Below are 27,540 nucleotides of genomic sequence, written 5' to 3'. Positions count from 1 at the left end.
TTTTGATGCGTTTTTGTCGCGTTTTTTTCCGGACACTTCCCAATGCATTTTGGAGTGGGAAATCCGCAAAAAAAACGGAAAATTAATGAACATGCTGCGGTTTTTACCGCGATGCGTTTTTTTTGCGGAAAAAAACGCATCATGTGCACAAAACATGCAGAATTCATTCTAAATGATGAGATGCTTATTGTATGCGTTGTTTTGGCGGTTTTATAGCGTTTATATCGGGAAAAACCGTGAAAAAAACGCAACGTGTGCACACAGCCTAACTTATAAATGTTGTGACAGCACAAACCAGATTTTTCTAATGAATATTAGATAGAACATGAAAGTTAGCTTCTTATCTCACAGTTTTCATTCTCATCACTGCCATATAATTTTATCTGATCTGGACAAGATGGCTTGCGACAATCGGTGACATGATTATTGCCATTCCTTTAATTTTGTATCCAATATTCTTTAATCTTTTAGACTTACAAAGGATCTAAAGGAGAACAACGAGGCTGTGACAGATTCTCAACAGAAGTGCAAGATGTTACAGGAGGAGATCACAGAAATAAGGAGGACGGGAGAAACCTTCAGAAAGAGAACGCACCATTTGGAAAATGAACTGGAAGCAACTAAGGAAGTTTTAAAGCAATCAGAAGAAGACATAGCTCATATGAAGCATGAAAGGTGCTGACATGATATAAAATCACCCCCCCGATATAATATTATACCCCTGATGACTGTCAGCCCCACAAATGTCACAAGACACATTTCTATCATTGCATCCCCTTAAATATGATGCCCACACAAATGGTAAAAGCTGCAATCTCATGTAATGAAATTGCTGTGTTGTTGCATATAGTTGATCCAAGGAAATAGTGTGAAGTCAGGAATGGCCATATTGGTTGTCACCTTCAAATTGTCTTCTCAGCAACTATTAGACCACGTGCACACATTGAGTATTTGGTGAGTTTATTACCTCGGTATTTGTAAGCCAAAACCAAGAGTGTCCTACATCAGATGTGTGTTGTTTTTTTATATTTCCCCCATAGTAATTTTTTTTATCAAGAATTCATTTTCAAAGTATGTTTTATATTATTTTAAATGGTTCCTCTACCATTTCAAAATATGGTTAAAAGGGTATTGTACCATCTCAAACAATATGATATATTCATGGGAAATAGTGACCCCATGGAGAATTGAACCAGCCACACCCCCCACCAATGAATTTAATGGAGATGGGGTGGTAAACTTTGTGAATGCGCCATCAATGTTTATTATTGGTAATTACAGGAGCTAGGGAAATGTCAACCCATTTTTAGGAGCTGCTCTGCTGTAAGCTTAAATGACAGGTAGCACCTCTATACACAGCTGGTAACCAGGATCCACTAATCACAATTGTCAAGCGTGAAAATTATTCAAAAGAAGAAAATCTAAATTTTGCAATGATAACGATGTGAAAAAAAAACATAAAAAAGCTAACATTTCAGAAAATGTAAAAATAAAATTATATATTTAACGCAAAATTATGATTTATACAACAGGTTATTTTCTGATGATACACTACTTTAAGGGAAGCTGTCCCTAGCAATAGCAATAAGAAAGTCTGACTTGATTTGTCTGACCAGTATACATTTCGAGTCAAGTACATGGACATCATGGGAAGTACTAATTTTACCAAAGAACACTGCCATAACTAAATAATTGTGTCTAAACATTCTGCAAGAGCAACATCTCCCAACCATTCAGAAATAATTTAGTGATGTACAATGTGTTTTCCAGCATGCTGGAGACCATGTTACAAGGCAAAAGTTATAACCACGTTGCTCGTTGATCGGTGAGATTTTGTTTCTATAGCCAGGAAACTCGCCAGAAATCAATGCCATTGAGAACTTATCAATAACCAAAAAGTGGGTGAGCAAACAAAAAACACAGAAACGATGATAAACGCCAAGCACTGATTACACAAGATCAGTGCTAAGGGACTGCGCCCAGATGCCGATCTAAAAACATGAAACAGCAAACTTGGTGAAAACTAAAATTTGTGTCGGTCGCAAAACTTTTGGGTTTAACTGTACTTGAAGATGTCTGAAAACTTTTTAAATTGGAAATGTAGTAATATTTCAGAAAACACAGTCCACAAATAAAATAACTATTTGGAGTGTTAGGAAGTGGGTCGTCACCATTAGGCTGTATGTGTAAATTATTATTATTATTATTTATTATTATAGCTCCATTTATTCCATGGCACTTTACATGTGAGGAGGGGTATACATAATAAAAACAGGTACAATAATCTTGAACAATACAAGTCACAACTGGTACAGGAGGAGAGAGGACCCTGCCCGCGAGGGCTCACAATCTACAAGGGATGGGTGAGGATACAGTAGGTGAAGATAGAGCTGTTCGTGCAGTGGATTTGGTCGATCGGTGGTTACTGCAGGTTGTAGGCTTGCCGGAAGAGGTAGGTCTTCAGGTTATTTTTGAAGGTTTCGATGGTAGGTGAGAGTCTGATATGTTGTGGTAGAGAGTTCCAGAGTAGGGGTTATGCACGAGAGAAATGCGATTGTGGGAAGAGGAGATAAGAGGGGAGTAGAGAAGGAGATCTTGTGAGGATCGGAGGTTGCGTGCAGTAAAGTACCGGGAGATGAGGTCACAGATGTATGGAGGAGACAGGTTGTGGATGGCTTTGTATGTCATGGTTAGGTTTTTGTACTGGAGTCTCTAGGTAATGGGGAGCCAGTGAAGGGATTGACAGAGGGGAGAGGCTGGGGAATAGCGGGGGACAGGTGGATTAGTTGGGCAGCAGAGTTTAGAATAGATTGGAGGGGTGCGAGAGTATTAGAGGGGAGGCCACAGAGCAGGAGGTTACAGTAGTCGAGGTGGGAGATGATGAGGGCATGGACTATGGTTTTTGCAGATTCTTGGTTTAGGAAAGTACGGATCCGTGAAATATTTTTGAGTTGAAGGTGGCAGGAAGTGGAAAGGGCTTGGATATGCAGTTTGAAGGAGAGATCAATGTCAAGGATTACCCCGAGACAGTGAGCTTGTGGGACTGGGGGAGAGTGGGCAGCCGTTTACTGTAATGGATAGGTTCATTGGGGGGGTCGCGTGAGATGGGGGAAAGACAATGAATTCTGTTTTGTCCATGTTAAGTTTTAGAAATCTAGCGGAGAAGAAGGATGAAATAGCGGATAGACATTGAGGGATTCTGGTTAGTAGGGTGGTGATATCTGGTCGAGAGATGTAGATCTGTGTGTCATCAGCATAGAGATGATACTGAAAACCGTGAGATTCTATGAGCTGTCCCAGGCCAAAAGTGTAAATGGAGAAGAGCAGGGGCCCTAGAACTGAACCTTGCGGGACTCCGACAGATAGGGGGCGAGGTGAGGAGGTGGTGTGTGAATGGGAGATGCTGAATGTTCGGTCAGTTAGGTATGACGAGATCCAGGATAGGGCCAAGTCTGTGATGCCAAGGGATGAGAGGGTCTGTAGTAATAAGGAATGGTCCACTGTGTCAAAGGCAAAGGACAGGTCCAGGAGGAGGAGGATAGAGAAGTGTCGCTTGCTCTTGGCGGTTAATAGGTCATTGGTGACCTTAGTTAGGGCAGTTTCAGTGGAGTGGTGTGACCGGAAGCCTGATTGTAAGTGGTCGAAAAGGGAGCAGGAAGATAGATGGGAGGACAGTTCAAGATGGACGTGTTATTCCAGTAGTGTTGAGGCATAGGGGAGAAGTGATATAGGGAGATAGCTAGATACAGAGGATGGGTCAAGAGAGGGCTTTTTGAGGATAGGTGTGACTGAGGCATGTTTAAAGCTTGAGGGGAAAACACCAGTTGTTAGTGATAGGTTGAAGAGATGGGTTAGAGTTGGGATGAAAACTGTGGCGAGGTTTGAGATGAAGTGGAAAGGGATCGGGTCAAGTGCACAGGTGGTGAGATGCGATCTTGAGAGTAGAGTGGATAGTCGATTTTCTGTAATGGTGGAGAAGTTTGTTTTCGAGGCGGAGGGCTGGGTAGTTGGGAGGAAGGGCTCTGGGGGTTGTCGACTAAAACTGTCTCTGATGTTCTCAATCTTCTGCTTGAAAAATGAGGCAAAGTCTTCAGCTGAGATGAGTGGGGAGGGAGGAGGTGCTGGGGGACGGAGGAGAGAGTTGAAGGTGTTGAATTACTGTTTAGGGTTGTGAGACAGGGAGGATATGAGAGACGAGAAGTAAGTTTGTTTAGCTGTGGCGAGTGTGGTCTTGAAAGTAGTGAGGGACTGTTTGAATGAGATAAAGTGCTCGTTGGAGTGGGATCTTTTCCATCTCCGCTCTGCAGCCCTGGAAGTTCGCCTCAGTTCTTTGGTCATGCTGGTGTGCCAGGGCTGTCTGTTGATTTTGCGAGCTTTGGTATGTGTGAGAGGGGCAAGAGATTCCAAAGCTGCAGCTATTGTGGTGTTATATAGAGCGGCAGTGTCATCCGCATTGTGTAGGGAACTTATGTCTGTGAGAGGGAGGAGGGATTCAAAGAGTGAATGTAAATCAAGGTGTTTAAGATTTCTGCAAGGGTGTGCATGTTTGTGGGGTGGGTATTGTAGACAAGGAGTGGAGAGGGAAGGGAATGTGAGTAGATTGTGGTCAGAAAGAGGAAGAGGTGAGTTAGAGAGGTTAGATAGGGAGCAGAGGCGGGTGAAGATGAGGTCCAATGTGTGACCATCTTTGTGAGTGGCTGCAGAAGACAATTGAGTGAGGCCGAAGGAGGAAGTGATAGATAGAAGTTTAGTGGCAGCTGAGAGGGATGTGTCAATGGTAGGGTTGAGCGACCTTGACTTTTTTAGGGTCGAGCCGGGTTTCGCGAAACCCGACTATCTCAAAAGTCGAGTCGAGTGAAATCGGCCGATTATGGCGAAAAGTCGAGGATCGACCGAAACACAAAACCCAATGCAAAGCCAATGGGAATTTTTTTTTTTTTTTTTTTCTCTCTCTCTCTCTCTCTCTCTCTCTCTCTCTACCTCCCTCCCTCCCTCTCCCCCTCCGTCCGTCCCTGAACTGAAAAGCTGGTGTTACACAGTGCAAATCGCTACAGCGCACAAGCGACAACATGGCGATAGGCGTCCACGCCCCTAAGACCTATGTCATCACTCTGCCCACGCCAGGTGGTGAAGTGGTCAAAGAGGGTGGTGGCTGGCCCTGGGGTGTGGTAAATGACAGCCAGTTGGAGGTTGGTGGGGGCATAGATGCGCACAGAGTGTACCTCAACGGAAGGGAGGGTAACAGAGGGTGGCAGTTGGATTGGGGTGATGGAGCAGTTATCTGACAGGAGAAAACCAACTCCTCTGCCATGCTTGCTGCTGGGGCGGGGAGTGTAAATGAATACACTGCTCAAAATAATGTAATGGCTCCCACTGTAGTAAGGTCATCTCTATAGTGTGGTTGTCAGGAGACCTTTTCCTTCGAGATAAGGTAGTCACAAATAATGTTTTCTAGACTTATTCCTATACGATAAATCTCTTTTAAAACTTAGTTGCATTAAGTGGATTGCACCACATAATATGTTGCTTTTACTTTCAGAGAAGCCCAAGTTGCTTCCTATCAGAACAGAATTGATCAGCTTCAGGAAGCTCTCAAACAAAGGGTTGTGAGCCAAGACAGCTGGCAAACGAAGGTATGAGCCCCTCTTTTACAGGTGTATGAGCGCTGTGACACTGGACTATTGCAGAACAGAGCACTTAGTCGTCATATCCCAAGCTGCCCGGCTTAGGCACTATAGCATCGCCACCATCCCTTCTCTGATAGACAAACACAGTTTAGCATTTACATGGCAAGAGAGCGGAACAGTTCAAATTTCCTATGAAGAGGTCATTGTAAAGTTCATATTTCCATATTACTAGTGCAACCACTGTAAAAAGTTATAGTCCTGTGAATTTAATAACGTTAGGTTTTTGAGTCAAGTAGTTTTTTTTTCATGAGCCTCTTCTCTGTAGGTCTGGCCTCAGATCGAGCTGGAGCTTCACGAGTCCTAATAAAACTGCACAGAATATAAGTCATACAAGGTCATATTGATTTGCCTAGACTCCCATGGTTTACTTACTGGGCCTTTATAGTTATCTGTTTTATATGTTATAAAGTTGTGTGGAAGATTAGCTGTGCAGCAGAAGGCAAAATGGCGCCAATGCAGTCAGATCCAGTGACACAGAAGTCCTGATCAAATATGGCATCTCCTGTACTTTATTATTGGTGTGGTGCAAAATAAATGCAAAGTCTTTACACCTAGACACAAATTAACCATCGCATTGTTTAGCACTAACAAGACATGAGCTTCCCTGACTATACGGGTGGCCCACTACCAACCACCGGAGTAAGAAACAAACAGCTTGTGTGTTACCAATGGCAGAGTCGCCATCATTGGTGTCAGTGTGTCTTGGATTGTCACCTTTTGCCACTTCAGACAACTTTCCTTCAACTAATGTGCACACAGCAATTTTATTATTATTTATTTATATAGCACCATTGATTCCATGGGGCTGTACATGAGAAGGGGTTACATAAAAATACAAATATCACTTACAGTAGACAAACTAACAATGGTAGATTGGTACCGTAGACAAACTAACAATGGTAGACTGGTAGAAAGGGGAGAGGACCCTGCCCTTGGGGGCTTATATTCTACAGGATGATGGGGAAGGAAACAGTAGGTCGGGGTTGCAGCAGCTCTGGTGGTGTTGCGGTGGCAGCGTGGTCATTGCAGGTTGTAAGCTTTCTTGAAGAGTTGGGTTTTCAGGTTCCGTCTGAAGGATCCCAATGTGGTGGATAATCGGCTGTGTTCGGGCACAGATCAGTGGATGGATCATGGATCAGCCCTGATCCTAGACTGACTGAGGGCAACAGAGGAAAATAGGACAGGAAGAAAGGACTGTCCCTCCACCAAATCTGCCTATCATTACATAAAAATACCGGCCTGAAGACAGTCATTACCTAAGTCCTTAGCACTGAACTAGGAATAATTAGGTTTCCTGGATTCAGTGTACCTCACCCAGCTGTTCCTGGATGATATATAATTCCTGGAGCCTCGTATGCATATGAGAACTATCATGGGGAATTATAGCAATTCACTAGCACTTGTTTTGCCACGAACTCAGAAGTATCACTGCGCTCAATTAATGACCAAAAGAGAAGATGTGCATATTTTTCTCAGATTCAATAAAAAAGTTATTAATTTAGGTTTTCAAATGACACACTGATAGTTTTGCCAGTAATCTGCGTGGTGATTCACTTGTAAGATAATTTACATAGAACATCCACAACACCCAAATTTCAGGCTTACGAAAGGGTTCCTCTCAGAACACTGATCACCGGTACTGTGTATTGAACACCACTTAAAGGGAACCTGTTATATAAAATAATGCTATTAACCTGCAGATATGGGGTTAATCTGCAGGTAAATAGTGTTCTGACAGCATGCGGCACCCTCGCTTAGAGCCCCACTGCCGGAGGAAATGATCTTTATTCCTCCCGGCAGCGTTTGGCTTCCAGACGTAGGAGTGGCACCAGCACGGATTCAGTCACCGCTCAGTGTATAGAAAGTGGCAGCTGTAACTGAGCACTGACTGACAGCCTGCCCAAATGATGAGTGAGCTGTCAGTCATTGCCGGGGGCCCTATTACATCCGCCGCTCTCTATGACACAGAGCGGTGACTGAAACTGTTCCTACGCCACCCCTATGACTGGAAGCTGAGCACTGCTGGTAGGAGTAAAGCTCATTTCGTCCCGGCAGTGGGGCTCTCCGTGCAGGCAGCTTGCAGGGTCAGAATGCTGTTAACCTGCAGATTAAACCCATATCTGAGGGATAATAGGGTTTTTTCACATAACAGGCTCCCTTGAATTATCCACAAACCGAGGTACAAAATCACCATATCTTAAAGCATTAAAATCCACAAAGTTGGGGGTGGATTCGGCCTTCATTATCATGTACCGGACAGTCAAAATATATCGATGCCGTTATTTGTATATTTAAAACAAATGGCTCAGTAGACACAGGTTGATAGAGAATTAGACATCCCGGCCAATACAGTCAGCCACGATCACACCTAAATTCCACCACTCGTGGCATTGGTGGACGCCAGATTAACCATAGACGGGTCTGCAGTTGCTCTAATATTTGGTGATTGTAATTTCCCTCTGTGGGTAATCTGTTTAAAGCTGCGTTTCCTTCCCCTCTGATGTACGCTCGCTCTATGTAGCTGGTACACTTATTGTTTGCATATGGGAATATTTCATGTTGGAACACAAATTCAGGACAAAGAATTTGTGATGTCCTTCAGTGCTCATTCCTGTGACTAATTCCAGGCACAATTGTTTGCAGTCACCTGCCCTAGAGCAGTGATTTTTAACCTTTTTTGAGCCGCGGCACACTTTTTATACTTAAAAAATCCCGAGGCACACCACCAACCAAAATGGCACAAAATGGTGCGTCCAGGTTTGAGATGAAAGTCTGCAGTCATTCTATGTGACTGCAGGCTTCTGAATTCTCACAGCGCAAGCACTGCACACTTTCAGGATTCTCCCTTGCCGGTGGCCAGAGTGGACGGTCATGACAGCACAAGTATGTGATTTGGATACTTCTGGCCACATTCTAACTAGACGTGTCCGGCCTCAGTCAATTCATTTTCATTGAATGAGGCCACACATGTCTAGTCAGCACGTGACCGCATGTATGTAAATCACCAACATCAGAGAATTATGATAGCAGTGCGCACTGTGAGAATTCAGAAGTCTGCAGTCACATAGTATGACTGCAGACTCATCACAACCTTGGACATCCCCTTTAATGTTCCTAACAAATAAAAATGAGAATTAGTATCACAAAAAAAACACATTTACATCCAGGTACCTGATAGATGACGTTGTTTGTGGAGTCGCCTCTTTCTGTTCATCTTCACCTTGTCCAGATGCCATGATGACTCTTCTCATCCACCGGCAGAGCTCGTTTCTGCAGACTTCCATCTTCTCCTGTCTTCTGCAGCACATCCCGACACAACACCCTTAAAGATAGCAGTGTTATTATAATGCTCCGGAATAACAATATCTGCCCTAGGCTGAGCCCCTGAGTAAATAATTGCCCCTCACTTTATTCCCAGCACATAATATGACCCTCACTGTCCCTCTTATGGTACATGCCATCCACACTACCCTCTCTCTCTTTTCCATACTTCACACTGCCTTCTCATACGGTGTCCCTCATAGAGAGCCCAGTCTCTCTACTGTGCCCCTTCATTACACTCCTCCTACTTGGCATACTGTCTCCTCCTGGCTGTTACCCTCACACTACTCAGTATCTATTATGTGTCCACTCACACTTTCATCCCCCCATACTGTCTGCACACATTTCTAATAGCCTCCTCCTGTACATCCCCCCCTGCTAACATACCCCTTTGCTCTCTCCATATTTCCTCCTCACACATTCCCCCCTCACACATTCCCCCGACTCCCCATACTGTCCTCACACATCCCATCACCAATGCTCCCAATACTGTGTCAGCACACATTTTTCCCCTCGCTACTGTGTCCACCCCCATCTCCCCACTCACCCCCACAGAATATATCCACTGCCCTTCCGATAGAATAAATCCATCCCCTTCCACAGAATAAATGCACCCTGCCCCACACATGCTAAATAAATTCCAGCCCCCCCCCACGTACACACTGAATAAATCCCCCCCACACACTGAATAAATCCCCCCCACACACTGAATAAATCCCCCCCCACACTGTATAAATCCCCCCCACACACTGAATAAATCCCCCCCACACACTGAATAAATCCCCCCACTCACTGAATAAATCCCCCACACACTGAATAAATCCCCCCCACACACTGAATAAATCCCCCCCACACACTGAATAAATCCCTACACTCACTGAATAAATCCCCCCCACACACTGAATAAATCCCCCCCCACACTGAATAAATCCCCCCCCACACACTGAATAAATCCCCCCCACACTGAATAAATCCCCCCCACACACTGAATAAATCCCCCCCACACACTGAATAAATCCCCCCCACACACTGAATAAATCCCCCCACACTTAATAAATCCCCCCACACACTTAATAAATCCCCCCACACACTTAATAAATCCCCCCACACACTTAATAAATCCCCCCACATACTCCCCATAAACCCACCCCACGCTGAATCTTCGGTGTCTTCAGCTCCACAGCACAGGAGCACTTACCACCAAGTGTCTTCTGTCTCCTGCGCGCCGGATAGTGACGCCAGCAGCGTGATCACATGACTTGATCATGCTGCTGGCGTCGCTCTGACCCAGCGGTCAGAGCCTCAATTGTACTCGCAGCTGGTAGATGTCTGCGAGTACAATTGATCTCCGGGAGCCGACGCGCTGCAGCTTCTCTGTGCCGGCTGTCAGCTTGACAGTCGGCACAGAGAACAGCTGACTCCCGTTCCCCGCGGCACACCCGACCATGTGCCGCGGCACACTGGTTGAAAAACACTGCCCTAGAGGACAATGACTGATAAGTCACTGATCGGAAATCACACAAACACCCCTGTCCTATGCTCACTGCCAGATGACAATTTTTATTGCTAATTACATTGGACTTTTTGTGATAAATTATAAAATAAATAATATAAATAGATAATATAAAATATTTAGTTTCTTGAGAGCAGAGAAACATGCAGAGATTGTTAAGGGTCTTTAGTCCTAAAATAGCTGTTCTGTAAGAATGAGAGATGCTCATAGATTGTAGATACAGATGAATCATGGCTTTTCAATGATACATGCATCCTATTATAAAATCAATTCCATTGACTGCCGCAGTACCGTGTAAAGGAGATGTACAGCACTGCTTGAAGCACATAGCCATGTGGTGACGTCTATGGACTATATTGGATCATAGGCTTCCAATTTCGTAGTTAGACAGACAGGTTTATTCTGTTAAATTCTATTCAAATTTGGCTTTAAAGAGTAGCCTGCTGCTTCAGATACAGTATGGAAGAAGATATCCTCTCGTAGAAGCATCAGTTCATGCACAAGCACATTCATGGAGAACTCTATGATGGCACATGGGTCCCCTGTGTCCCTCAGAGTCTGAAGCTGCTGGGGACTCTAAGCATCCAGATAGAATTTTACACATTACTTCTGTGTCCATAAGGCCTTATGCAGACAGAGCAGCAGAAGAGAGAGTTGGTACAGGATGTAATTCTGTAGAAAAATTACACTTTTAAGGTTTAAGGGGTATCGTTTCTCCTTATGGAGAGTGACATACCATCTCTGCCTTGTCAAGGTAAGGAGGCTTATTCGCCGTGCAATGCTTTCACTTCTATGCAAATCAAGGTCACCATATAAATGGAAAGTTCTAGAACTTTATACTTTATGTTTCAGTTCCAAACTATTTCTAAGATATTTATTGGCTGTCAGTAAATAAGGCTTCCTTACCTTCCCAGGCAGCAAACACATACATGGCTAGTGGAGAAGTGATGAGACTGATACATGTTGGCAGAGAGATTTGTACCGCTGAGCTCACAGACTAGAACAAGTCCAGTTATATGCACTTCTCACCTAGGAGCGCTTACACTCACATGACTCAAGCTGGAAATACAGGTGAATCATTACGGTGTGAGTATTCCAGGCCCGGATTTAGGGGGGGCCCAAGGGGCCTGGGCCCTGGGCCACCCACCAAGCGGGGCCTCCCACCAATAAAGGAATAAATATCTCAAAACATGTAAAATACACGTCTCTTTGCTGTGAACCGTTTCTAAAGATAACGAACATTTAACAAAAGAGAAACTATTGAAAGTGTAGGGACCTGGCTATGGTCTTAAATCTCAGTGGCTGGCGTAAAGCGGCAGAGTCATGGCACCTGACCTGCGTCAGCATCCACTGACCTGGCTGGCCTAGCCAGACTTCCTTAGTACCCTCCCTGTACCTAATGCTTAGCTTATGGCATGCGGCAGCCTTCTCCGATCCCAACAGAAGCTTCTAGGCCCTACCTATTCAGCTATCGGATTAGATCAGATGAGAGTTTGTTCAGCGACCTTCGAGGAAGGAGGCGGAGCCACAATGTCGGCGCGAGAAGAGGATTCTCCACCGCGGAACGCGGCAGGACTTCACTCTGGATCTTCAGTCACTGAAGATCCAGAGGTGAAGTGGTTCAGTCTTCACAGTGTCGCGGTGGGTGAGTATGATCTATGTCTGTCTGTCTATCTTTCTTGCAGCTCCTGTCCTACATAGTACCATACTGTATATACAGGTCCACACTATATCCTGCATTACAGTGTGTCTGTGTATACTGTATGTATATAGTGTGGACCTGTTTACAGTATAGTGCTATGTATACACTTTATACAGCCCCTCAGCCTCTATTCTATCTACAGCCAGCACAGCAACAGCCTCTGATATATACGGCAGCAGCCCCCATATATATATACAGCCCAACAGCAGCTCCTAATATATACAGCCCAGCAGCAGCCCCTTATATATATACAGCCCAGCGGTGTGAAGCAGAAGGACTGTTAAGACAAATGAATCAGCTTGAAATTGATATTAACACCACCTTCTGGAGTGATATCCTGCAAAGAACAGATGCTACTAGTAAAAATCTACAACACGCAAAACTCAATTTAAACACTGCTGTGATGTCACTGACAAGCTTAAAAAACTATGTCGCATCAAAGCGTGACTCCTTCAAAATTTATGAGAAGCAAGGCGAAGAGCTGTCGGGTTCATCTGAGCTTTTCAGACGATAACTCGACACAGGCTCCAAAACGTGTGTCTCAATCCATTGGATTATGGTGATACGGAAGACGTACAACTCAGCCCTTCTGAAAAATACAGAACAGAAACTTTCTTGCCTATCATTCGTTTATCGCTTCTCTTGACCAACGTCTTCAAGCATATAAAGGTATATCAAGCAAATTTAGCTTTTAGCCATCTGACAGAACTGTCTTCAGAAGAGCTTAAGGCCACAGCAGAGCAACTCGTCAGGTCTTATTCAGATGACTTGGACATTACATTTATCGATGAACTGTGTCAGTTTGTAACATTTGCCAATTTATTCACAGGCGAGAAGCCAAAAGATATCAGCACTGAACTTTTCATCTACAAGCTTATCATGGAAAAGGGTGTGCAGGAAACTTTCCCAAATATTGAGATAGCTCTAAGGATATATCTAATTTTGATGGTAACCAATAGCAGTGGTGAGCGTTCCTTCTCAAAACTCAAGTTAGTTAAAAACCGATTAAGGACATCCATGAAGCAGGAACGACTTGTAAATTTGGCTATCATGAGCATCAAATTGAATTTTAGTGACATCATTAATGATTTTGCAGCCCAAAAATCAAGGAAAGTGCCTGGATTGTAAAAAATGAATGATTTTACCTGAATTACCCTGCTTAAATGATTTTTGTAAATAAAATTGCGTTCGTTTCATTTTGTGTTTTTGCAATACAAATTGCAACACCCTGAAAAATGGGCCTCCCTCCAAAATGGGCCCCGGGCCACCCACCTCTTAAATCCGGCCCTGGAGTATTCACACTGTCATGATTCAACAGTTTAGAGCTTAGCCCAGGAAAGCTCTTTAACCCCTTAACCCCCAAGGGTGGGTTGCACGTTAATGACCGGGCCAATTTTTACAATTCTGACCACTGTCCCTTTATGAGGTTATCACTCTGGAACACTTCAACAGATCCTGATGATTCTGACACTGTTTTCTCATGACATATTGTACTTCATGATAGGGGTAAAATTTCTTTGATATTACCTGCGTATATTTGTGAAAAAAACGGAAATTCGGCGAAAATTTTAAAAATTTCACAATTTTTCAAATTTGAATTTTTATGCCCTTAAATCACAGAGATATGTCACACAAAATACTTAACAAGTAACATTTCCAACATGTCTACTTTACATCAGCACAATTTTGGAACCAACATTTTTTTTGTTAGGGAGTTATAAGGGTTAAAAGTTGACCAGCAATTTCTAATTTTTACAACACCATTTTTTCTTAGGGACCACATCACATTTGAAGTCACTTTGAGGGGTCTATATGATAGAAAATACCCAAGTGTGACACCATTCCAAAGACTTCACATCTCAAGGTGCTCAAACCCACATTCAAGAAGTTTATTAACCCTTCAGGTGTTTCACAGGAATTTTTGGAATGTTTAAAAAAATGAACATTTAACTTTTTTTCACAAAAAATTTACTTCAGCTCCAATTAGTTTTATTTTACCAAGGGAAACAGGAGAAATTGGACCCCAAAAGTTGTTGTAAAATTTGTACTGAGTAGGTTGATACCCCATATGTGGGGGTAAACCACTGTTTGGGCGCATGGCAGAGCTTGGAAGGGATGTTAGACTTTTCAATGCAAAATTGACTGGAATTGAGGTGAGACTCCATGTCGCGTTTGGACAGCCCCTGGCAGAGCTCGGAAGGGAAGGAGCGCCTAAACATTGAAACCCCCCACAAGTGACACCATTTTGGAAATTAGACCCCCTAAGGAACTTATCTAGATGTGTATTGAGCACTTTGACCCACCAAGTGCTTCACAGAAGTTTATAATGTAGAGCCGTAAAAATAAAAAAATCATATTTTTTTCACAAAAATTATGTTTTCGCTCCCACAAATGACACCATTTTGGAAAGAAGACCCACTAAGGAACTTATCTAGATGTGTTGTGAAAACTTTGAACCTCAAAGTGTTTCACTACAGTTTATAACGCATAGCCGTGAAAATAAAAATTCTTTTCTTTTTTTTCTTATTTTTTAGCCCCCAGTTTTGTATTTTCCCAAGGGTAACAGGAGAAATTGGACCCCAAAAGTTGTTTTCCAATTTGTCCCAAGTACGCTGATACCCCATATGTGGGGTGGAACCACCGTTTGGGTGCATGGCAGAGCTCGGAAGGGAAGGAGCGCCATTTGGAATGCAGACTTAGATGGATTCGTTTGCAGAGCCTCTGATGTACCTAAACAGTAGAAACCCCCACAAGTGACCCCATATTGGAAACTAGACCCCCAAGGAACTTATCTAGATGTGTTGTGAGAACTTTGAACCCCCAAGTGATTCACTACAGTTTATAGCGCAGAGCTGTGAAAATAAAATTTTCTCACAAAAATTATTTTTTAGCCCTCAGTTTGGTATTTTCCCAAGGGAAACAGGAGAAATTGGATGCCAATAGTTTTTGTACAATTCGTTCTGAGTATGTTGATACCCCATATGTACCCCATATGTACCCTGTATATGTACCCCATACCGTTTAGGTGCATGGCAGAGCTCGGAAGGGAAGGAGCTCCTTTTTGGAATGCAGATTTAGATGGAATGGTCTGCAGGTGTCACATTGCATTTGCAGAGCCCCTGATGTACCTAAACAGTAGAAACCCCCCACATATATACAGTGGGGCAAAAAAGTATTTAGTCAGTCAGCAATAGTGCAAGTTCCACCACTTAAAAAGATGAGAGGCGTCTGTAATTTACATCATAGGTAGACCTCAACTATGGGAGACAAACTGAGAAAAAAAATCCAGAAAATCACATTGTCTGTTTTTTTAACAATTTATTTGCATATTATGGTGGAAAATAAGTATTTGGTCAGAAACAAAATTTCATCTCAATACTTTGTAATATATCCTTTGTTGGCAATGACAGAGGTCAAACGTTTTCTGTAAGTCTTCACAAGGTTGCCACACACTGTTGTTGGTATGTTGGCCCATTCCTCCATGTAGATCTCCTCTAGAGCAGTGATGTTTTTGGCTTTTCGCTTGGCAACACGGACTTTCAACTCCCTCCAAAGGTTTTCTATAGGGTTGAGATCTGGAGACTGGCTAGGCCACTCCAGGACCTTGAAATGCTTCTTACGAAGCCACTCCTTCGTTGCCCTGGCAGTGTGCTTTGGATCATTGTCATGTTGAAAGACCCAGCCGCGTTTCATCTTCAATGCCCTTGCTGATGGAAGGAGGTTTGCACTCAAAATCTCACGATACATGGCCCCATTCATTCTTTCATGTACCCGGATCAGTCGTCCTGGCCCCTTTGCAGAGAAACAGCCCCAAAGCATGATGTTTTCACCACCATGCTTTACAGTAGTTACGGTGTTTGATGGATGCAACTCAGTATTCTTTTTCCTCCAAACACGACAAGTTGTGTTTCTATCAAACAGTTCCAGTTTGGTATCATCAGACCATAGGACATTCTTCCAAAACTCCTCTGGATCATCCAAATGCTCTCTAGCAAACTTCAGATGGGCCCGGACATGTACTGGCTTAAGCAGTGGGACACGTCTGGCACTGCAGGATCTGAGTCCATGGTGGCGTAGTGTGTTACTTATGGTAGTCCTTGTTACATTCTTTGCGTCTGGAGGAGAGAAGGTTTTTCCACCAACATAGAAGAGGATTCTTTACTGTTAGGGCAGTGAGAATCTGGAATTGCTTGCCTGAGGAGGTGGTGATGGCGAACTCAGTCGAGGGGTTCAAGAGAGGCCTGGATGTCTTCCTGGAGCAGAACAATATTGTATCATACAATTATTAGGTTCTGTAGAAGGACGTAGATCTGGGGATTTATTATGATGGAATATTGGCTGAACTGGATGGACAAATGTCTTTTTTCGGCCTTACTAACTATGTTACTGTGTTACTATGTTACGTTGGTCCCAGCTCTCTGCAGTTCATTCACTAGGTCCCCCCGCGTGGTTCTGGGATTTTTGCTCACTGTTCTTGTGATCATTCTAACCCCACGGGGTGGGATTTTGCGTGGAGCCCCAGATCGAGGGAGATTATCAGTGGTCTTGTATGTCTTCCATTTTGTAATTATTGCTCCCACTGTTGATTTCTTCACTCCAAGCTGGTTGGCTATTGCAGATTCAGTCTTCCCAGCCTGGTGCAGGGCTACAATTTTGTTTCTGGTGTCCTTTGACAGCTCTTTGGTCTTCACCATAGTGGAGTTTGGAGTCAGACTGTTTGAGGGTGTGCACAGGTGTCTTTTTATACTGATAACAAGTTTAAACAGGTGCCATTACTACAGGTAATGAGTGGACGAAAGAGGAGACTCTTAAAGAAGAAGTTACAGGTCTGTGAAAGCCAGAAATCTTGATTGTTTGTTTCTGACCAAATACTTATTTTCCACCATAATATGCAAATAAATTGTTAAAAAAACAGACAATGTGATTTTCTGGATTTTTTTTTCTCAGTTTGTCTCCCATAGTTGAGGTCTACCTATGATGTAAATTACAGACGCCTCTCATCTTTTTAAGTGGTGGAACTTGCACTATTGCTGACTGACTAAATACTTTTTTGCCCCACTGTAAATGAGATCTCCCCTGAGGAGTCTTTTTTGTAAGCTAGGCAGGCCCAACTTTTCCAACCTCTCATATGAGAGGCCTTCCATCCCTTGTAATAATCTAGTTGTCTGCCTTTGAACTGATTTAAATTTCTGAATGTCCAAAACTGGATCCTATATTTTACATGTGGCATGACCAGTGATTTATGAAGGAGTAATAATACTTTGGGATCGCATGATTTTATCTTTCTTTTTATACACCCTAAAATCTTGTTTGCTTTTGTGGCTGCTGCCTGACATTGAGTACTGCTGCTCAGCTTACTTTTAACCAGAATACCCAAGTCTTTCTCCTGTTCTGTATACTCCCATTTAATGGGCTGATGTGATTTCCTTGTTTCTGTAGCTTCATTATAAGGCTGTTATGTGGAACTGTATCAAATGCCTTTGTAAAGTCCAGATAAATCACATCAGCCGCATTACCTGCATCAGATTTGCACTCACCTCCTCATAGAAACCCAACCTGTTAGTTAAGGTACCTTCACACTAAACGACGCTGCAGCGATCCAGACAACGATCCGGATCGCTGCAGCGTCGCTGTTTGGTCGCTGGAGAGCTGTCACACAGACAGCTCTCCAGCGACCAACGATGCCGGTAACCAGGGTAAACATCGGGTTGCTAAGCGCAGGGCCATGCTTAGTAACCCGATGTTTACCCTGGTTACCATCCTAAAAGTAAAAAAAAACAAACGCTTTATACTTACCTTCCGCTGTCTGTCCCCGGCGCTCTGCTTCTCTGTACTGGCTGTGAGCACAGCGGCCGGAAAGCAGAGCGGTGACGTCACCGCTCTGCTTTCCGGCCGCTGTGCTCACAGTGAGTGAGTGAGTAGTTGTGAGTGAGTGAGTAGTTGCCTGGCTCCACCTTCTTACCTTTCTTAAATATTGGTATCACGTGAGCCATCCTCCAATCCTGTGGCACCACCCCTGTTACAAGACAGTCTGAGAATATGAGATACAGTGGTCTGTCAATTATTGAGCTCAATTCCCTCAGTATCCATGGATGAATGCCATCTGGGCCTGGGGATTTTTCAATGTTCAAATTGCTCAGACGTAGATGCACTTCTTTTTGTGTTTAAACTAGTTATATCAGGTTGTAAATATTGATTTTTGCCTTGATGAATGATTCATGTAGCAGACAGTTCATTGGTGAACAGTGAACACGGATGAAAAGTGCCTGTTTTATATCTCAGCCTTTTCTTTATCCTCTGTGACTCAGATAGTTGGGGTAACTAGCTGACTACATTCTCATCTGCTTCTCTCAACAACCTCTTGAGAGACGCAGATGAGAATCTAGTCGCCACGTAACAACAAATATGCATACCGCATGCTTGTGGTCATGTGACCTCCCACTTGCACTGCGAATATAGGAGACTTGTGACAGTGTGCGCATTGCACAATGTCATGATTTAGCAATCTGCAGTCACATACAAATTAAGAGATTAATCTACGGAACACCCCTGTAACAACAGTTTCTGAAACATAAATTATATATAAAAGTTGTTGAGCTTTTTTTATTTATACAGTAATTACGCATTGATGAACAAAAACAGAACACTAAAGTCTTGAAAGGCTCAGTAGAATGAAAAGATACCGTACAAAAGAGGACAACTCATGGACTTACTGTATTAAGAGTGAAATATGCATGATGTAAGGTCAACTAGATTTCAGCATGAATATTTGAGCAACAAGCCCCCTTTGTCACTCATACTATTCAGAACACGTCACTACTATAGTATTAATAATGCAGACTACATATTGTACATTATTAATGTTTTAGATGCATTATCCCTGTCTTGTCTGTTATCACGAGAAAGCGACGTTGGGGCAGATTTATCAATACGGTGTAATTCTTACACTGAGCAGACTCAGACTAGACAATCGTGACATTTACTTCATTGTGTTTCATGCTGGTTTATTAATCCGTGTAAGACTGTCTAATCCAACTTTACACCAAAGTTGGGTAACTTTGTACGAGAAACGTGCGACTCAATTCTGGCACATTTATGGTGTTTTGTGTTTCCTGTTCCTGCCCCTTTTTCATTAAGCCACTCCTACCTTCAGTTAGGCCACACCCCATTGTACAGAAAGTGTCTAAAACATGTCACAAATATGATGCTAGTCATAAAAGAAAGTGTTTTTTGTACACTAAACTTCAACTTGTAAACTTGTATTGTGAAAAAAATAGTTTATAATAGTTTTTGTCAACAGCTTTTTTAGGGCAGGTGTTACATTAAAGTCCATAGAAAATGCTTAAATGTTTTGCATGTGTTTTTGGCTGTGGCATTTTTTTTTAATATGCTTGGCTTGGGGTAAGGTGTTCCTTGTCTAACGTTTATACACGTAGCCTTCTATAGAATCTCAAAAACACTAGAAAGTGGCATATACAAACTGTTACAAAATATTCCTAATGCATGTACAAGATGTAATATACAAAATACTGGAAGTATACAAATAGTAGGTCCGCAGCAGACGAAGTTTAGTTATTGTGTTGGCTGGACTCCCAGAGACATAAAGGACATTGATGAAGGCCATGGGCGACAACTATGTCATCAAAAAGACATCTATTAAAGTGAATCTGTCAGCAGGATTTTTGCTCCCTCATCTTAGAGCAGCATAATGTAGGCAAAGAGACCCTGAATCTAACGATGTATCAGTTAGATTACTGGGTGCAGCCGTTCTCGCACAATCAGAGTTTTTAGATTTAGCAATGCAGCAGTGAGACAGTGAGCTGCTTATCAAATGAAGTGGTGGAGTCGGACTAGCATGCACGTGCTGCTGTAGTCCAGACAATGATAATCACCAAGTGATAAAACTGTCATTGTAAGTAAACAACAGCACACAGCCTGAAACGTGACACATCGTTGAAACCAGTGTTTTAATCCCTACCTTATGCTGTCCTCAGATTACTTAGCAAAAGCCTGCTGATTCCATTTAAAGAGAATATGTCAGGAGGTTTTTGCTATCCCATCTGAAAGCAGCATAATGTAGGGGCAGAGACCCTGATTGTTATTTACCGGGCTGCTTGTTGTCGTTTGGATAAAGCCACTGTTTTATCTGCTGCAGATCTAGCATTTATCTGACTGTAGAGCTCAGTATAACTCTGTCTCCGCCCCTGATTGGCAGCTTTCCGATCATGTACAGTGTACACAGTAAACTGCCAATCAGTGGTGGGGCGGGGTTATACGCAGCTCATGAATATGCTTGACTACGTTACAGCAGGTTTACTAGTCCTCTAGTGATAATCTCCTGCTGATAAAACTGTTTTATCAAAATTACATCAGGAATCAGGAAACTATTTTCCTAGAATTCAGTTACGCTCAGTGAGTTGCATTAGGAGAGACCTCCCTAGTCATTAAGGTTGTATCAGTCAGCAAAAAGTGGACTGATTCCAGAGGCAAAAATTGAGAATGCGGGTCATTGCTATAATATGATACTGGAGCATGAAGTTATTGTAAACCTGTATGTGGCCATGAGATCTGATAACAAGCTGTGAAAAAGATGTATTAACTGTAAAAGACTTATTTATTACCTGTCTACATGTTTGACAAGATTTTACTTTCCTTTCTCTTTAAAGATACGGAATGAATTGGAAAATGAACACCAAAAATATTTACTACAGCTTGAGGAAACAAAGAAACAACTACGTGAAGAAGCGCAAATAGAATTGGAAATTGAGAGACAAAAACATCAGGAAATGTTAAATAATTTTGAAACCAAGAGCGAGGCCCTAGAAAGAAAGGTTAGTGCTGCTGTCTATATTGTTCAGCCGCTCGAAGCAACATCCACCAGTGTTTTATATATACTGGAGAAACAAAGAGTCAAAAAGTTGGCCAAAAAGTTACAAAAAATCATTTATTAATGTATAGAAAATGTATACCATATACACCTAAAAACATACACAAATTGTATGGTAGATAACAGTGCACAAAAGGTTACGCTGTGACTAAATCCTTAGATGCAACCAATAGTCCAGGACAATCTAATAGAACACCAGTAAATCTAGTGTTAACATAGGGTACAAATTATCTACACCTGCGTACTAATGGGTCCAATGCATTGCTCATAGAATACATACTTGTACCGATTATACTAATGGTGTTGTCATATAAAGTAAGTATGCAGACCAACATGTGTGCAGATAAATTGAGAAGGTAAAAAGGACTAATTACCCATGTTTATCGAGGTGTCCCGTCAGGATCCTGGTACCTAACCCCAACGCGCGTTTCGCGTGTGTGTATTGCCGCTTCCTCAGGGGGCCTACAGCCTAGCATTGCTCAGCTAGAAGTTAAGGCTATGTGCACACGTTGCGGATTGGCCGCTGCGGATTCGCAGTAGTTTTCCATCCAGTTTACAGTACCATGTAAACCTATGGAAAACCATATCCGCTGTGCCCATGGTGCGGAAAATACAGCGCGGAAACTCTGCGTAGTATTTTCCGCAGCATGTCAATTCTTTGTGCGGATTCTGCTCCTCAATAGGAATGCGCAGGTGTAAAACCGCAGGTGAAATCCGCACAAAAAATGCACGAAATCTGGGGTAATTCCGCAGGTAATCCGCAGGTAAAACACAGTGCAATTTACCTGCAATTTTTCAAAAACGGTGCGGAAAAATACGCAACCTGTGCACATAGCCTAAAACTTTCCATTCCTGAGTTTCTAATATATGTTATGCAGATTCTTTTGATGTATGGGAACTTCAATGTCCTGACTGCAGCCTATATCGTACATCTGACATAAAGGGAACCGGTCACGTTGTATTTGCAGTCCAATCTGTTGACAACATGGTAGAGAGAAGGAGAAGCTGAGCAGAATGTTATATAGTGACTGATAGCGAACTTTCCATGCACAGTTAGTTATAAAGGGAGGACTGACAATCACTGCATAAGACTGCCTACTGGACTCATGCATACAAACACCAGGCATTTCAATAAATAAAATATAAGTTTTACTGAAACTTTTCCTACAAAAATTCATATCAATCTGATCAGCTCCTCCTGTTCTATAGAATAATAGAATTTTAGAGATGGAAGGGACCTCAAGGGTCATCGTGTCCAGCCCCACACATAATGCATTATTCGCTAAACCATCTCAGACAGATTTCTGTCCAGCCTCTTTTTGACGACTTCTGTTGCAGGAGAACTAACCACCTCTCGTGGCAGCCTGTTTCACTCATTGATCACCCTCACTGTCGAAAAGTTTTTCTAATATCTAGTCTTTATCTTTTCCCATTCATTTTCTTTCCTTTGCTTCTCGTGTTTCTATGTGCAAATGAGAGTAAGGATGATCCTCCTACACTGTGACATCCCTTCAGATATTTGTAGACAGCTATTAAGTCTCCTCTTTACCTTCTTTTTTTGCAAGCATTAAACATACCCAGATTCTTAGACTTTATTAAATGTTTTGCTGAAGTCCAGATACACTATATCTACCGCATTTCCCTGATCAACCCAGTCAGTGATTTCATCTGGCATGACTTGTTTGCTACAAACCCATGCTGGCTCTGGTTAATTACTTTATTCTTATCCAAATACTTAAATACATGTTGTTTAATAATTTGTTAAAACATCTCTCCTGGTATAGAAGTAAGGCTCATTGGCCTGTAATTTCCTGGCTCCATCTTCTTACCTATTTTGCAGATAGGGACAACATTTCCCCATTTCCAATTTTCTGGTACTTCTCCTGTTCTCTAGGAATATTGAAAGATTCAGGCCAGTGGTTCTGCAATTTCCTCTGCTAACTCTTTCACTACCCTAGGATGTATTTCATCTTCACCTGTAGGTTAAAATTAATTTAAATTAGCTAAGTGTGGCCTTACCAACTCTCTGTTTATGGATAGTGTGGATTCTTTTATTCCTTCAATAGTACAGTGAAGATCAGTTGTTGTTACATTTGTATTTTTAGAGAAAAATGATGCAAAATAGGAATTTAAAAGTTCGTCCTTCTCAACATCATTCTTGACTACTTTACCCTTTTCATCCTTTGTGTATGTGTGTATGTGTGTATTGTATGCATGTATTTATTTGGGTGTATATGTGTGTGAGGACATATTTGTTTTTGGTGCGTGTATGATACTGTAATTGTAAAGAACAGTAGAATCTACCTGGCTTTTAAATGGTTATTCACCAAATAATCAAGTTATCCTCAGGATCATGGAAAACTTGCTGTTCACTGGGGAAACAACCACTGGGCCCCCCAGAGATTCTGAGAACAGAGGTCTGAAGTCTCGTCCTGAATGGAGCAGAGTTTGTGCTTGTTTGGCCTCTGCTCTCTTCATTATCTAATATGTTAACCCCTTTCTGACCTTGGACGGGATAGTACGTCCGCAGTCAGATCCTCTGCTTTGATGCGGGCTCCGGCAGTGAACCCGCAACAAAACCGGGACCTGTCAGCTGTTTTGAACAGCTGACATGTGCCTGCAATAGCGGTGGGTGGAATCGCAATTCACCTGCCGCTTTCAACTAGTTAAAGGGACTCTGTCACCTGAATTTGGAGGGAACAATCTTCAGCCATGGAGGCGGGGTTTTTGGGTATTTGATTCACCCTTTCCTTACCCGCTGGCTGCATGCTGGCTGCAATATTGGATTGAAGTTCATTCTCTGTCCTCCGTAGTACATGCCTGCACAAGTGCAATCTTGCCTTGCACAGGCGTGTCCTATGGAGGACAGAGAATGAACTTCAATCCAATATTGCAGCCAGCATGCAGCCAGCGGGTAAGGAAAGGGTGAATCAAACACCCAAAAACCCCGCCTCCATGGCTGAAGATTGTTCCCTCCAAATTCAGGTGACAGTGTCCCTTTAAATGCCGCTGTCAAATGCTGACTGCGGCATTTAACTACCGCTTCCAGCCATCGGGCCGGAAATGAGAGCATCGCTGACCCCCGTCACACGATCAGGGGTCAGCGATGTGTCGACATAACAACCAGAGGTCTCCTTGAGATCTCTATGGTTGTTGATTCCAGATTGCTATGAGCGCCACCCTGTGGTCGGCGCTCATAGCAATGCAGGAATTCAGCTGAATTCATAGGAGCTATTTGAGCTTCGCTCCTACTCTCCCTGACAGAAGTTATGTCACTTATCCATGTTACGTAAATAAAAGCTTATAACCTGACATTAAATTCATCCATTGGTTGTATAAATTATTCTTTTGAAAGCTGAAGCCCTCCAAAATGTGGTTTAGGTTAAGAAAATAAATTGGCATCAATGCAGAAATATTGATCAGTTAATGGACACAGAATGGTCAGATTTTAGCAAGACAAAAGTTTTGTCACCTGGTCATATTATGCACCCAATCCTAGTTTGCATTCTCACCTGTGCTTAGTAAATGATCGGTTAATTAGTGTGTGTGTATAAAAAGAAACCCAGCAGCCCAGACCTTCACTTGAACTGCAACTTGGACTCAGACAACATGCCAAAAATCCATCCTGCGACCAAAGCCTGGATTATCAAGAGGCTGAAGACCAGATCCACTGCAGAGGTGGCTGGCACCTTTAATGTGTCTCAGCGTCAAGTAAAAAGAATTAAAAAAAGATTTGAAGAGACTGGAGATGTGTTTGACAAGCCCAGGTCCGACAGACCTGGCAAGACAAATGCTCAGGAGAAACGTTTGTTGGGTAGAAAATTGTTATGAATAGGTAATTCAGAACCACAATGGACCTTGAAGTTAAGAGCACACAAAGTGACCTGACAATAACCAAAAAACATAGGACGAGCTCTGAGACGTGGGAACTCTGCTGACCGCAATCCCTAATCCTATCACACCACACTAGAGGTAGCCGTGGATTGCGCCTAACGCTCCCTATGCAACTCGGCACAGCCTGAGAAACTAGCTAGGCCTGAAGACAGAAAAATAAGCCTACCTTGCCTCAGAGAAATTCCCCAAAGGAAAAGGCAGCCCCCCACATATAATGACTGTGAGTAAGATGAAAACACAAACACAGAGATGAAATAGATTTAGCAAAGTGAGGCCCGACTTACTGAATAGACCGAGGATAGGAAAGATAGCTTTGCGGTCAACACAAAAACCTACAAACAACCACACAGAGGGGCAAAAAGACCCTCCGCACCGACTAACGGTACGGAGGTGCTCCCTCTGTGTCTCAGAGCTTCCAGCAAGCAAGAAAAACCAATAAAGCAAGCTGGACAGAAAATATAGCAACAAAAAGTAACACAAGCAGAACTTAGCTTATGCTGAGCAGACAGGCCACAGGAACGATCCAGGAAGAAGCAAGACCAATACTAGAACATTGACTGGAGGCCAGGATCAAAGCACTAGGTGGAGTTAAATAGAGCAGCACCTAACGACTTAACCTCATCACCTGAGGAAGGAAACTCAGAAGCCGCAGTACCACTTGTGACCACAGAAGGGAGCTCGACCACAGAATTCACAACAGTACCCCCCCCTTGAGGAGGGGTCACCGAACCCTCACCAGAGCCCCCAGGCCGACCAGGATGAGCCATATGAAAGGCACGAACAAGATCAGCAGCATGGACATCAGAGGCAAAGACCCAGGAATTATCTTCCTGACCATAACCCTTCCACTTAACCAGATACTCGAGTTTCCGTCTCGAAACACGAGAATCCAAAATCTTCTCCACTATATACTCCAACTCCCCCTCCACCAAAACCGGGGCAGGAGGATCAACAGATGGAACCATAGGTGCCACGTATCTCCGCAACAATGACCTATGGAATACGTTATGGATGGAGAAAGAATCTGGAAGGGTCAAACGAAAAGACACAGGATTAAGAACCTCAGAAATCCTATACGGACCAATGAAACGAGGCTTAAACTTAGGAGAGGAAACCTTCATAGGAATATAACGAGATGACAACCACACCAAATCCCCAACACGAAGTCGGGGACCCACACAGCGCCTGCGGTTAGCGAAACGTTGAGCCTTCTCCTGGGACAAGGTCAAATTGTCCACTACCTGAGTCCAAATCCGCTGCAACCTGTCCACCACAGTATCCACACCAGGACAGTCCAAAGACTCAACCTGCCCTGAAGAGAAACGAGGATGGAACCCAGAATTGCAGAAAAACGGCGAAACCAAGGTAGCCGAGCTGGCCCGATTATTAAGGGCGAACTCAGCCAACGGCAAAAAGGACACCCAATCATCCTGATCAGCAGAAACAAAACATCTCAGATATGTTTCCAAGGTCTGATTGGTTCGTTCAGTTTGGCCATTTGTCTGAGGATGGAAAGCCGAGGAAAAAGAGAAATCAATGCCCATCGTAGCACAGAAGGCTCGCCAAAACCTCGAAACAAACTGGGAACCTCTGTCAGAAACGATGTTCTCTGGAATGCCATGTAAACGAACCACATGCTGGAAGAACAATGGCACCAAATTAGAGGATGAAGGTAATTTAGACAAGGGTACCAAATGGATCATCTTAGAGAAGCGATCACAAACTACCCAAATGACCGACATTTTTTGAGAGACGGGGAGATCCGAAATAAAATCCATAGAGATATGTGTCCAAGGCCTCTTCGGGTCCGGCAAGGGCAAAAGCAACCCACTGGCACGAGAACAGCAGGGCTTAGCCCGAGCACAAATCCCACAGGACTGCACAAAAGAACGCACATCCCGCGACAGAGACGGCCACCAAAAGGATCTAGCCACCAAATCTCTGGTACCAAAGATTCCAGGATGACCAGCCAACACCGAACAATGAACCTCAGAGATAACTTTATTCGTCCACCTATCAGGGACAAACAGTTTCTCCACTGGGCAACGATCAGGTTTATTAGTCTGAAATTTTTGCAGCGCTCGCCGCAAATCAGGGGAGATGGCAGACACAATTACTCCCTCTTTGAGAATACCCGCCGGCTCAGGCAAACCCGGAGAGTCGGGCACAAAACTCCTAGACAGGGCATCCGCCTTCACATTTATAGAGCCCGGAAGGTATGAAACCACAAAGTCAAAACGGGAGAAAAACAGCGACCAACGAGCCTGTCTAGGATTCAACCGTTTGGCAGACTCGAGATAAGTCAAGTTCTTGTGATCAGTCAAGACCACCACGCGATGCTTAGCTCCTTCAAGCCAATGACGCCACTCCTCGAATGCCCACTTCATGGCCAGCAACTCTCGATTGCCAACATCATAATTTCGCTCAGCAGGCGAAAACTTCCTGGAAAAGAAGGCGCATGGCTTCATCACCGAGCAATCAGAACCTCTTTGCGACAAAACAGCCCCCGCTCCAATTTCAGAAGCATCAACCTCGA

General features: G+C 43.3%; 1 protein-coding gene across 2 annotated transcripts in view; it reads left to right on the top strand.

The window, feature by feature from the left end:
* LEKR1 (leucine, glutamate and lysine rich 1) overlaps positions 1-27,540 on the top strand; it is a 315,794-nt gene that overhangs the window by 256,472 nt on the left and 31,782 nt on the right. For both annotated transcript variants that reach the window (XM_069727447.1, XM_069727448.1), the window contains exons 9-11: positions 472-675; positions 5,540-5,633; positions 20,890-21,054. In XM_069727447.1, coding sequence (XP_069583548.1) covers positions 472-675; positions 5,540-5,633; positions 20,890-21,054 — 463 coding nt within the window. The remainder of the gene's footprint in view (positions 1-471; positions 676-5,539; positions 5,634-20,889; positions 21,055-27,540) is intronic.

Source organism: Ranitomeya imitator, chromosome 5 (assembly GCF_032444005.1).
Source record: "Ranitomeya imitator isolate aRanImi1 chromosome 5, aRanImi1.pri, whole genome shotgun sequence".
NCBI lineage: Eukaryota > Metazoa > Chordata > Amphibia > Anura > Dendrobatidae > Ranitomeya > Ranitomeya imitator.
Note: the sequence above shows the minus strand (reverse complement) of the source record. Positions and strands in the feature narration are given on the sequence as shown.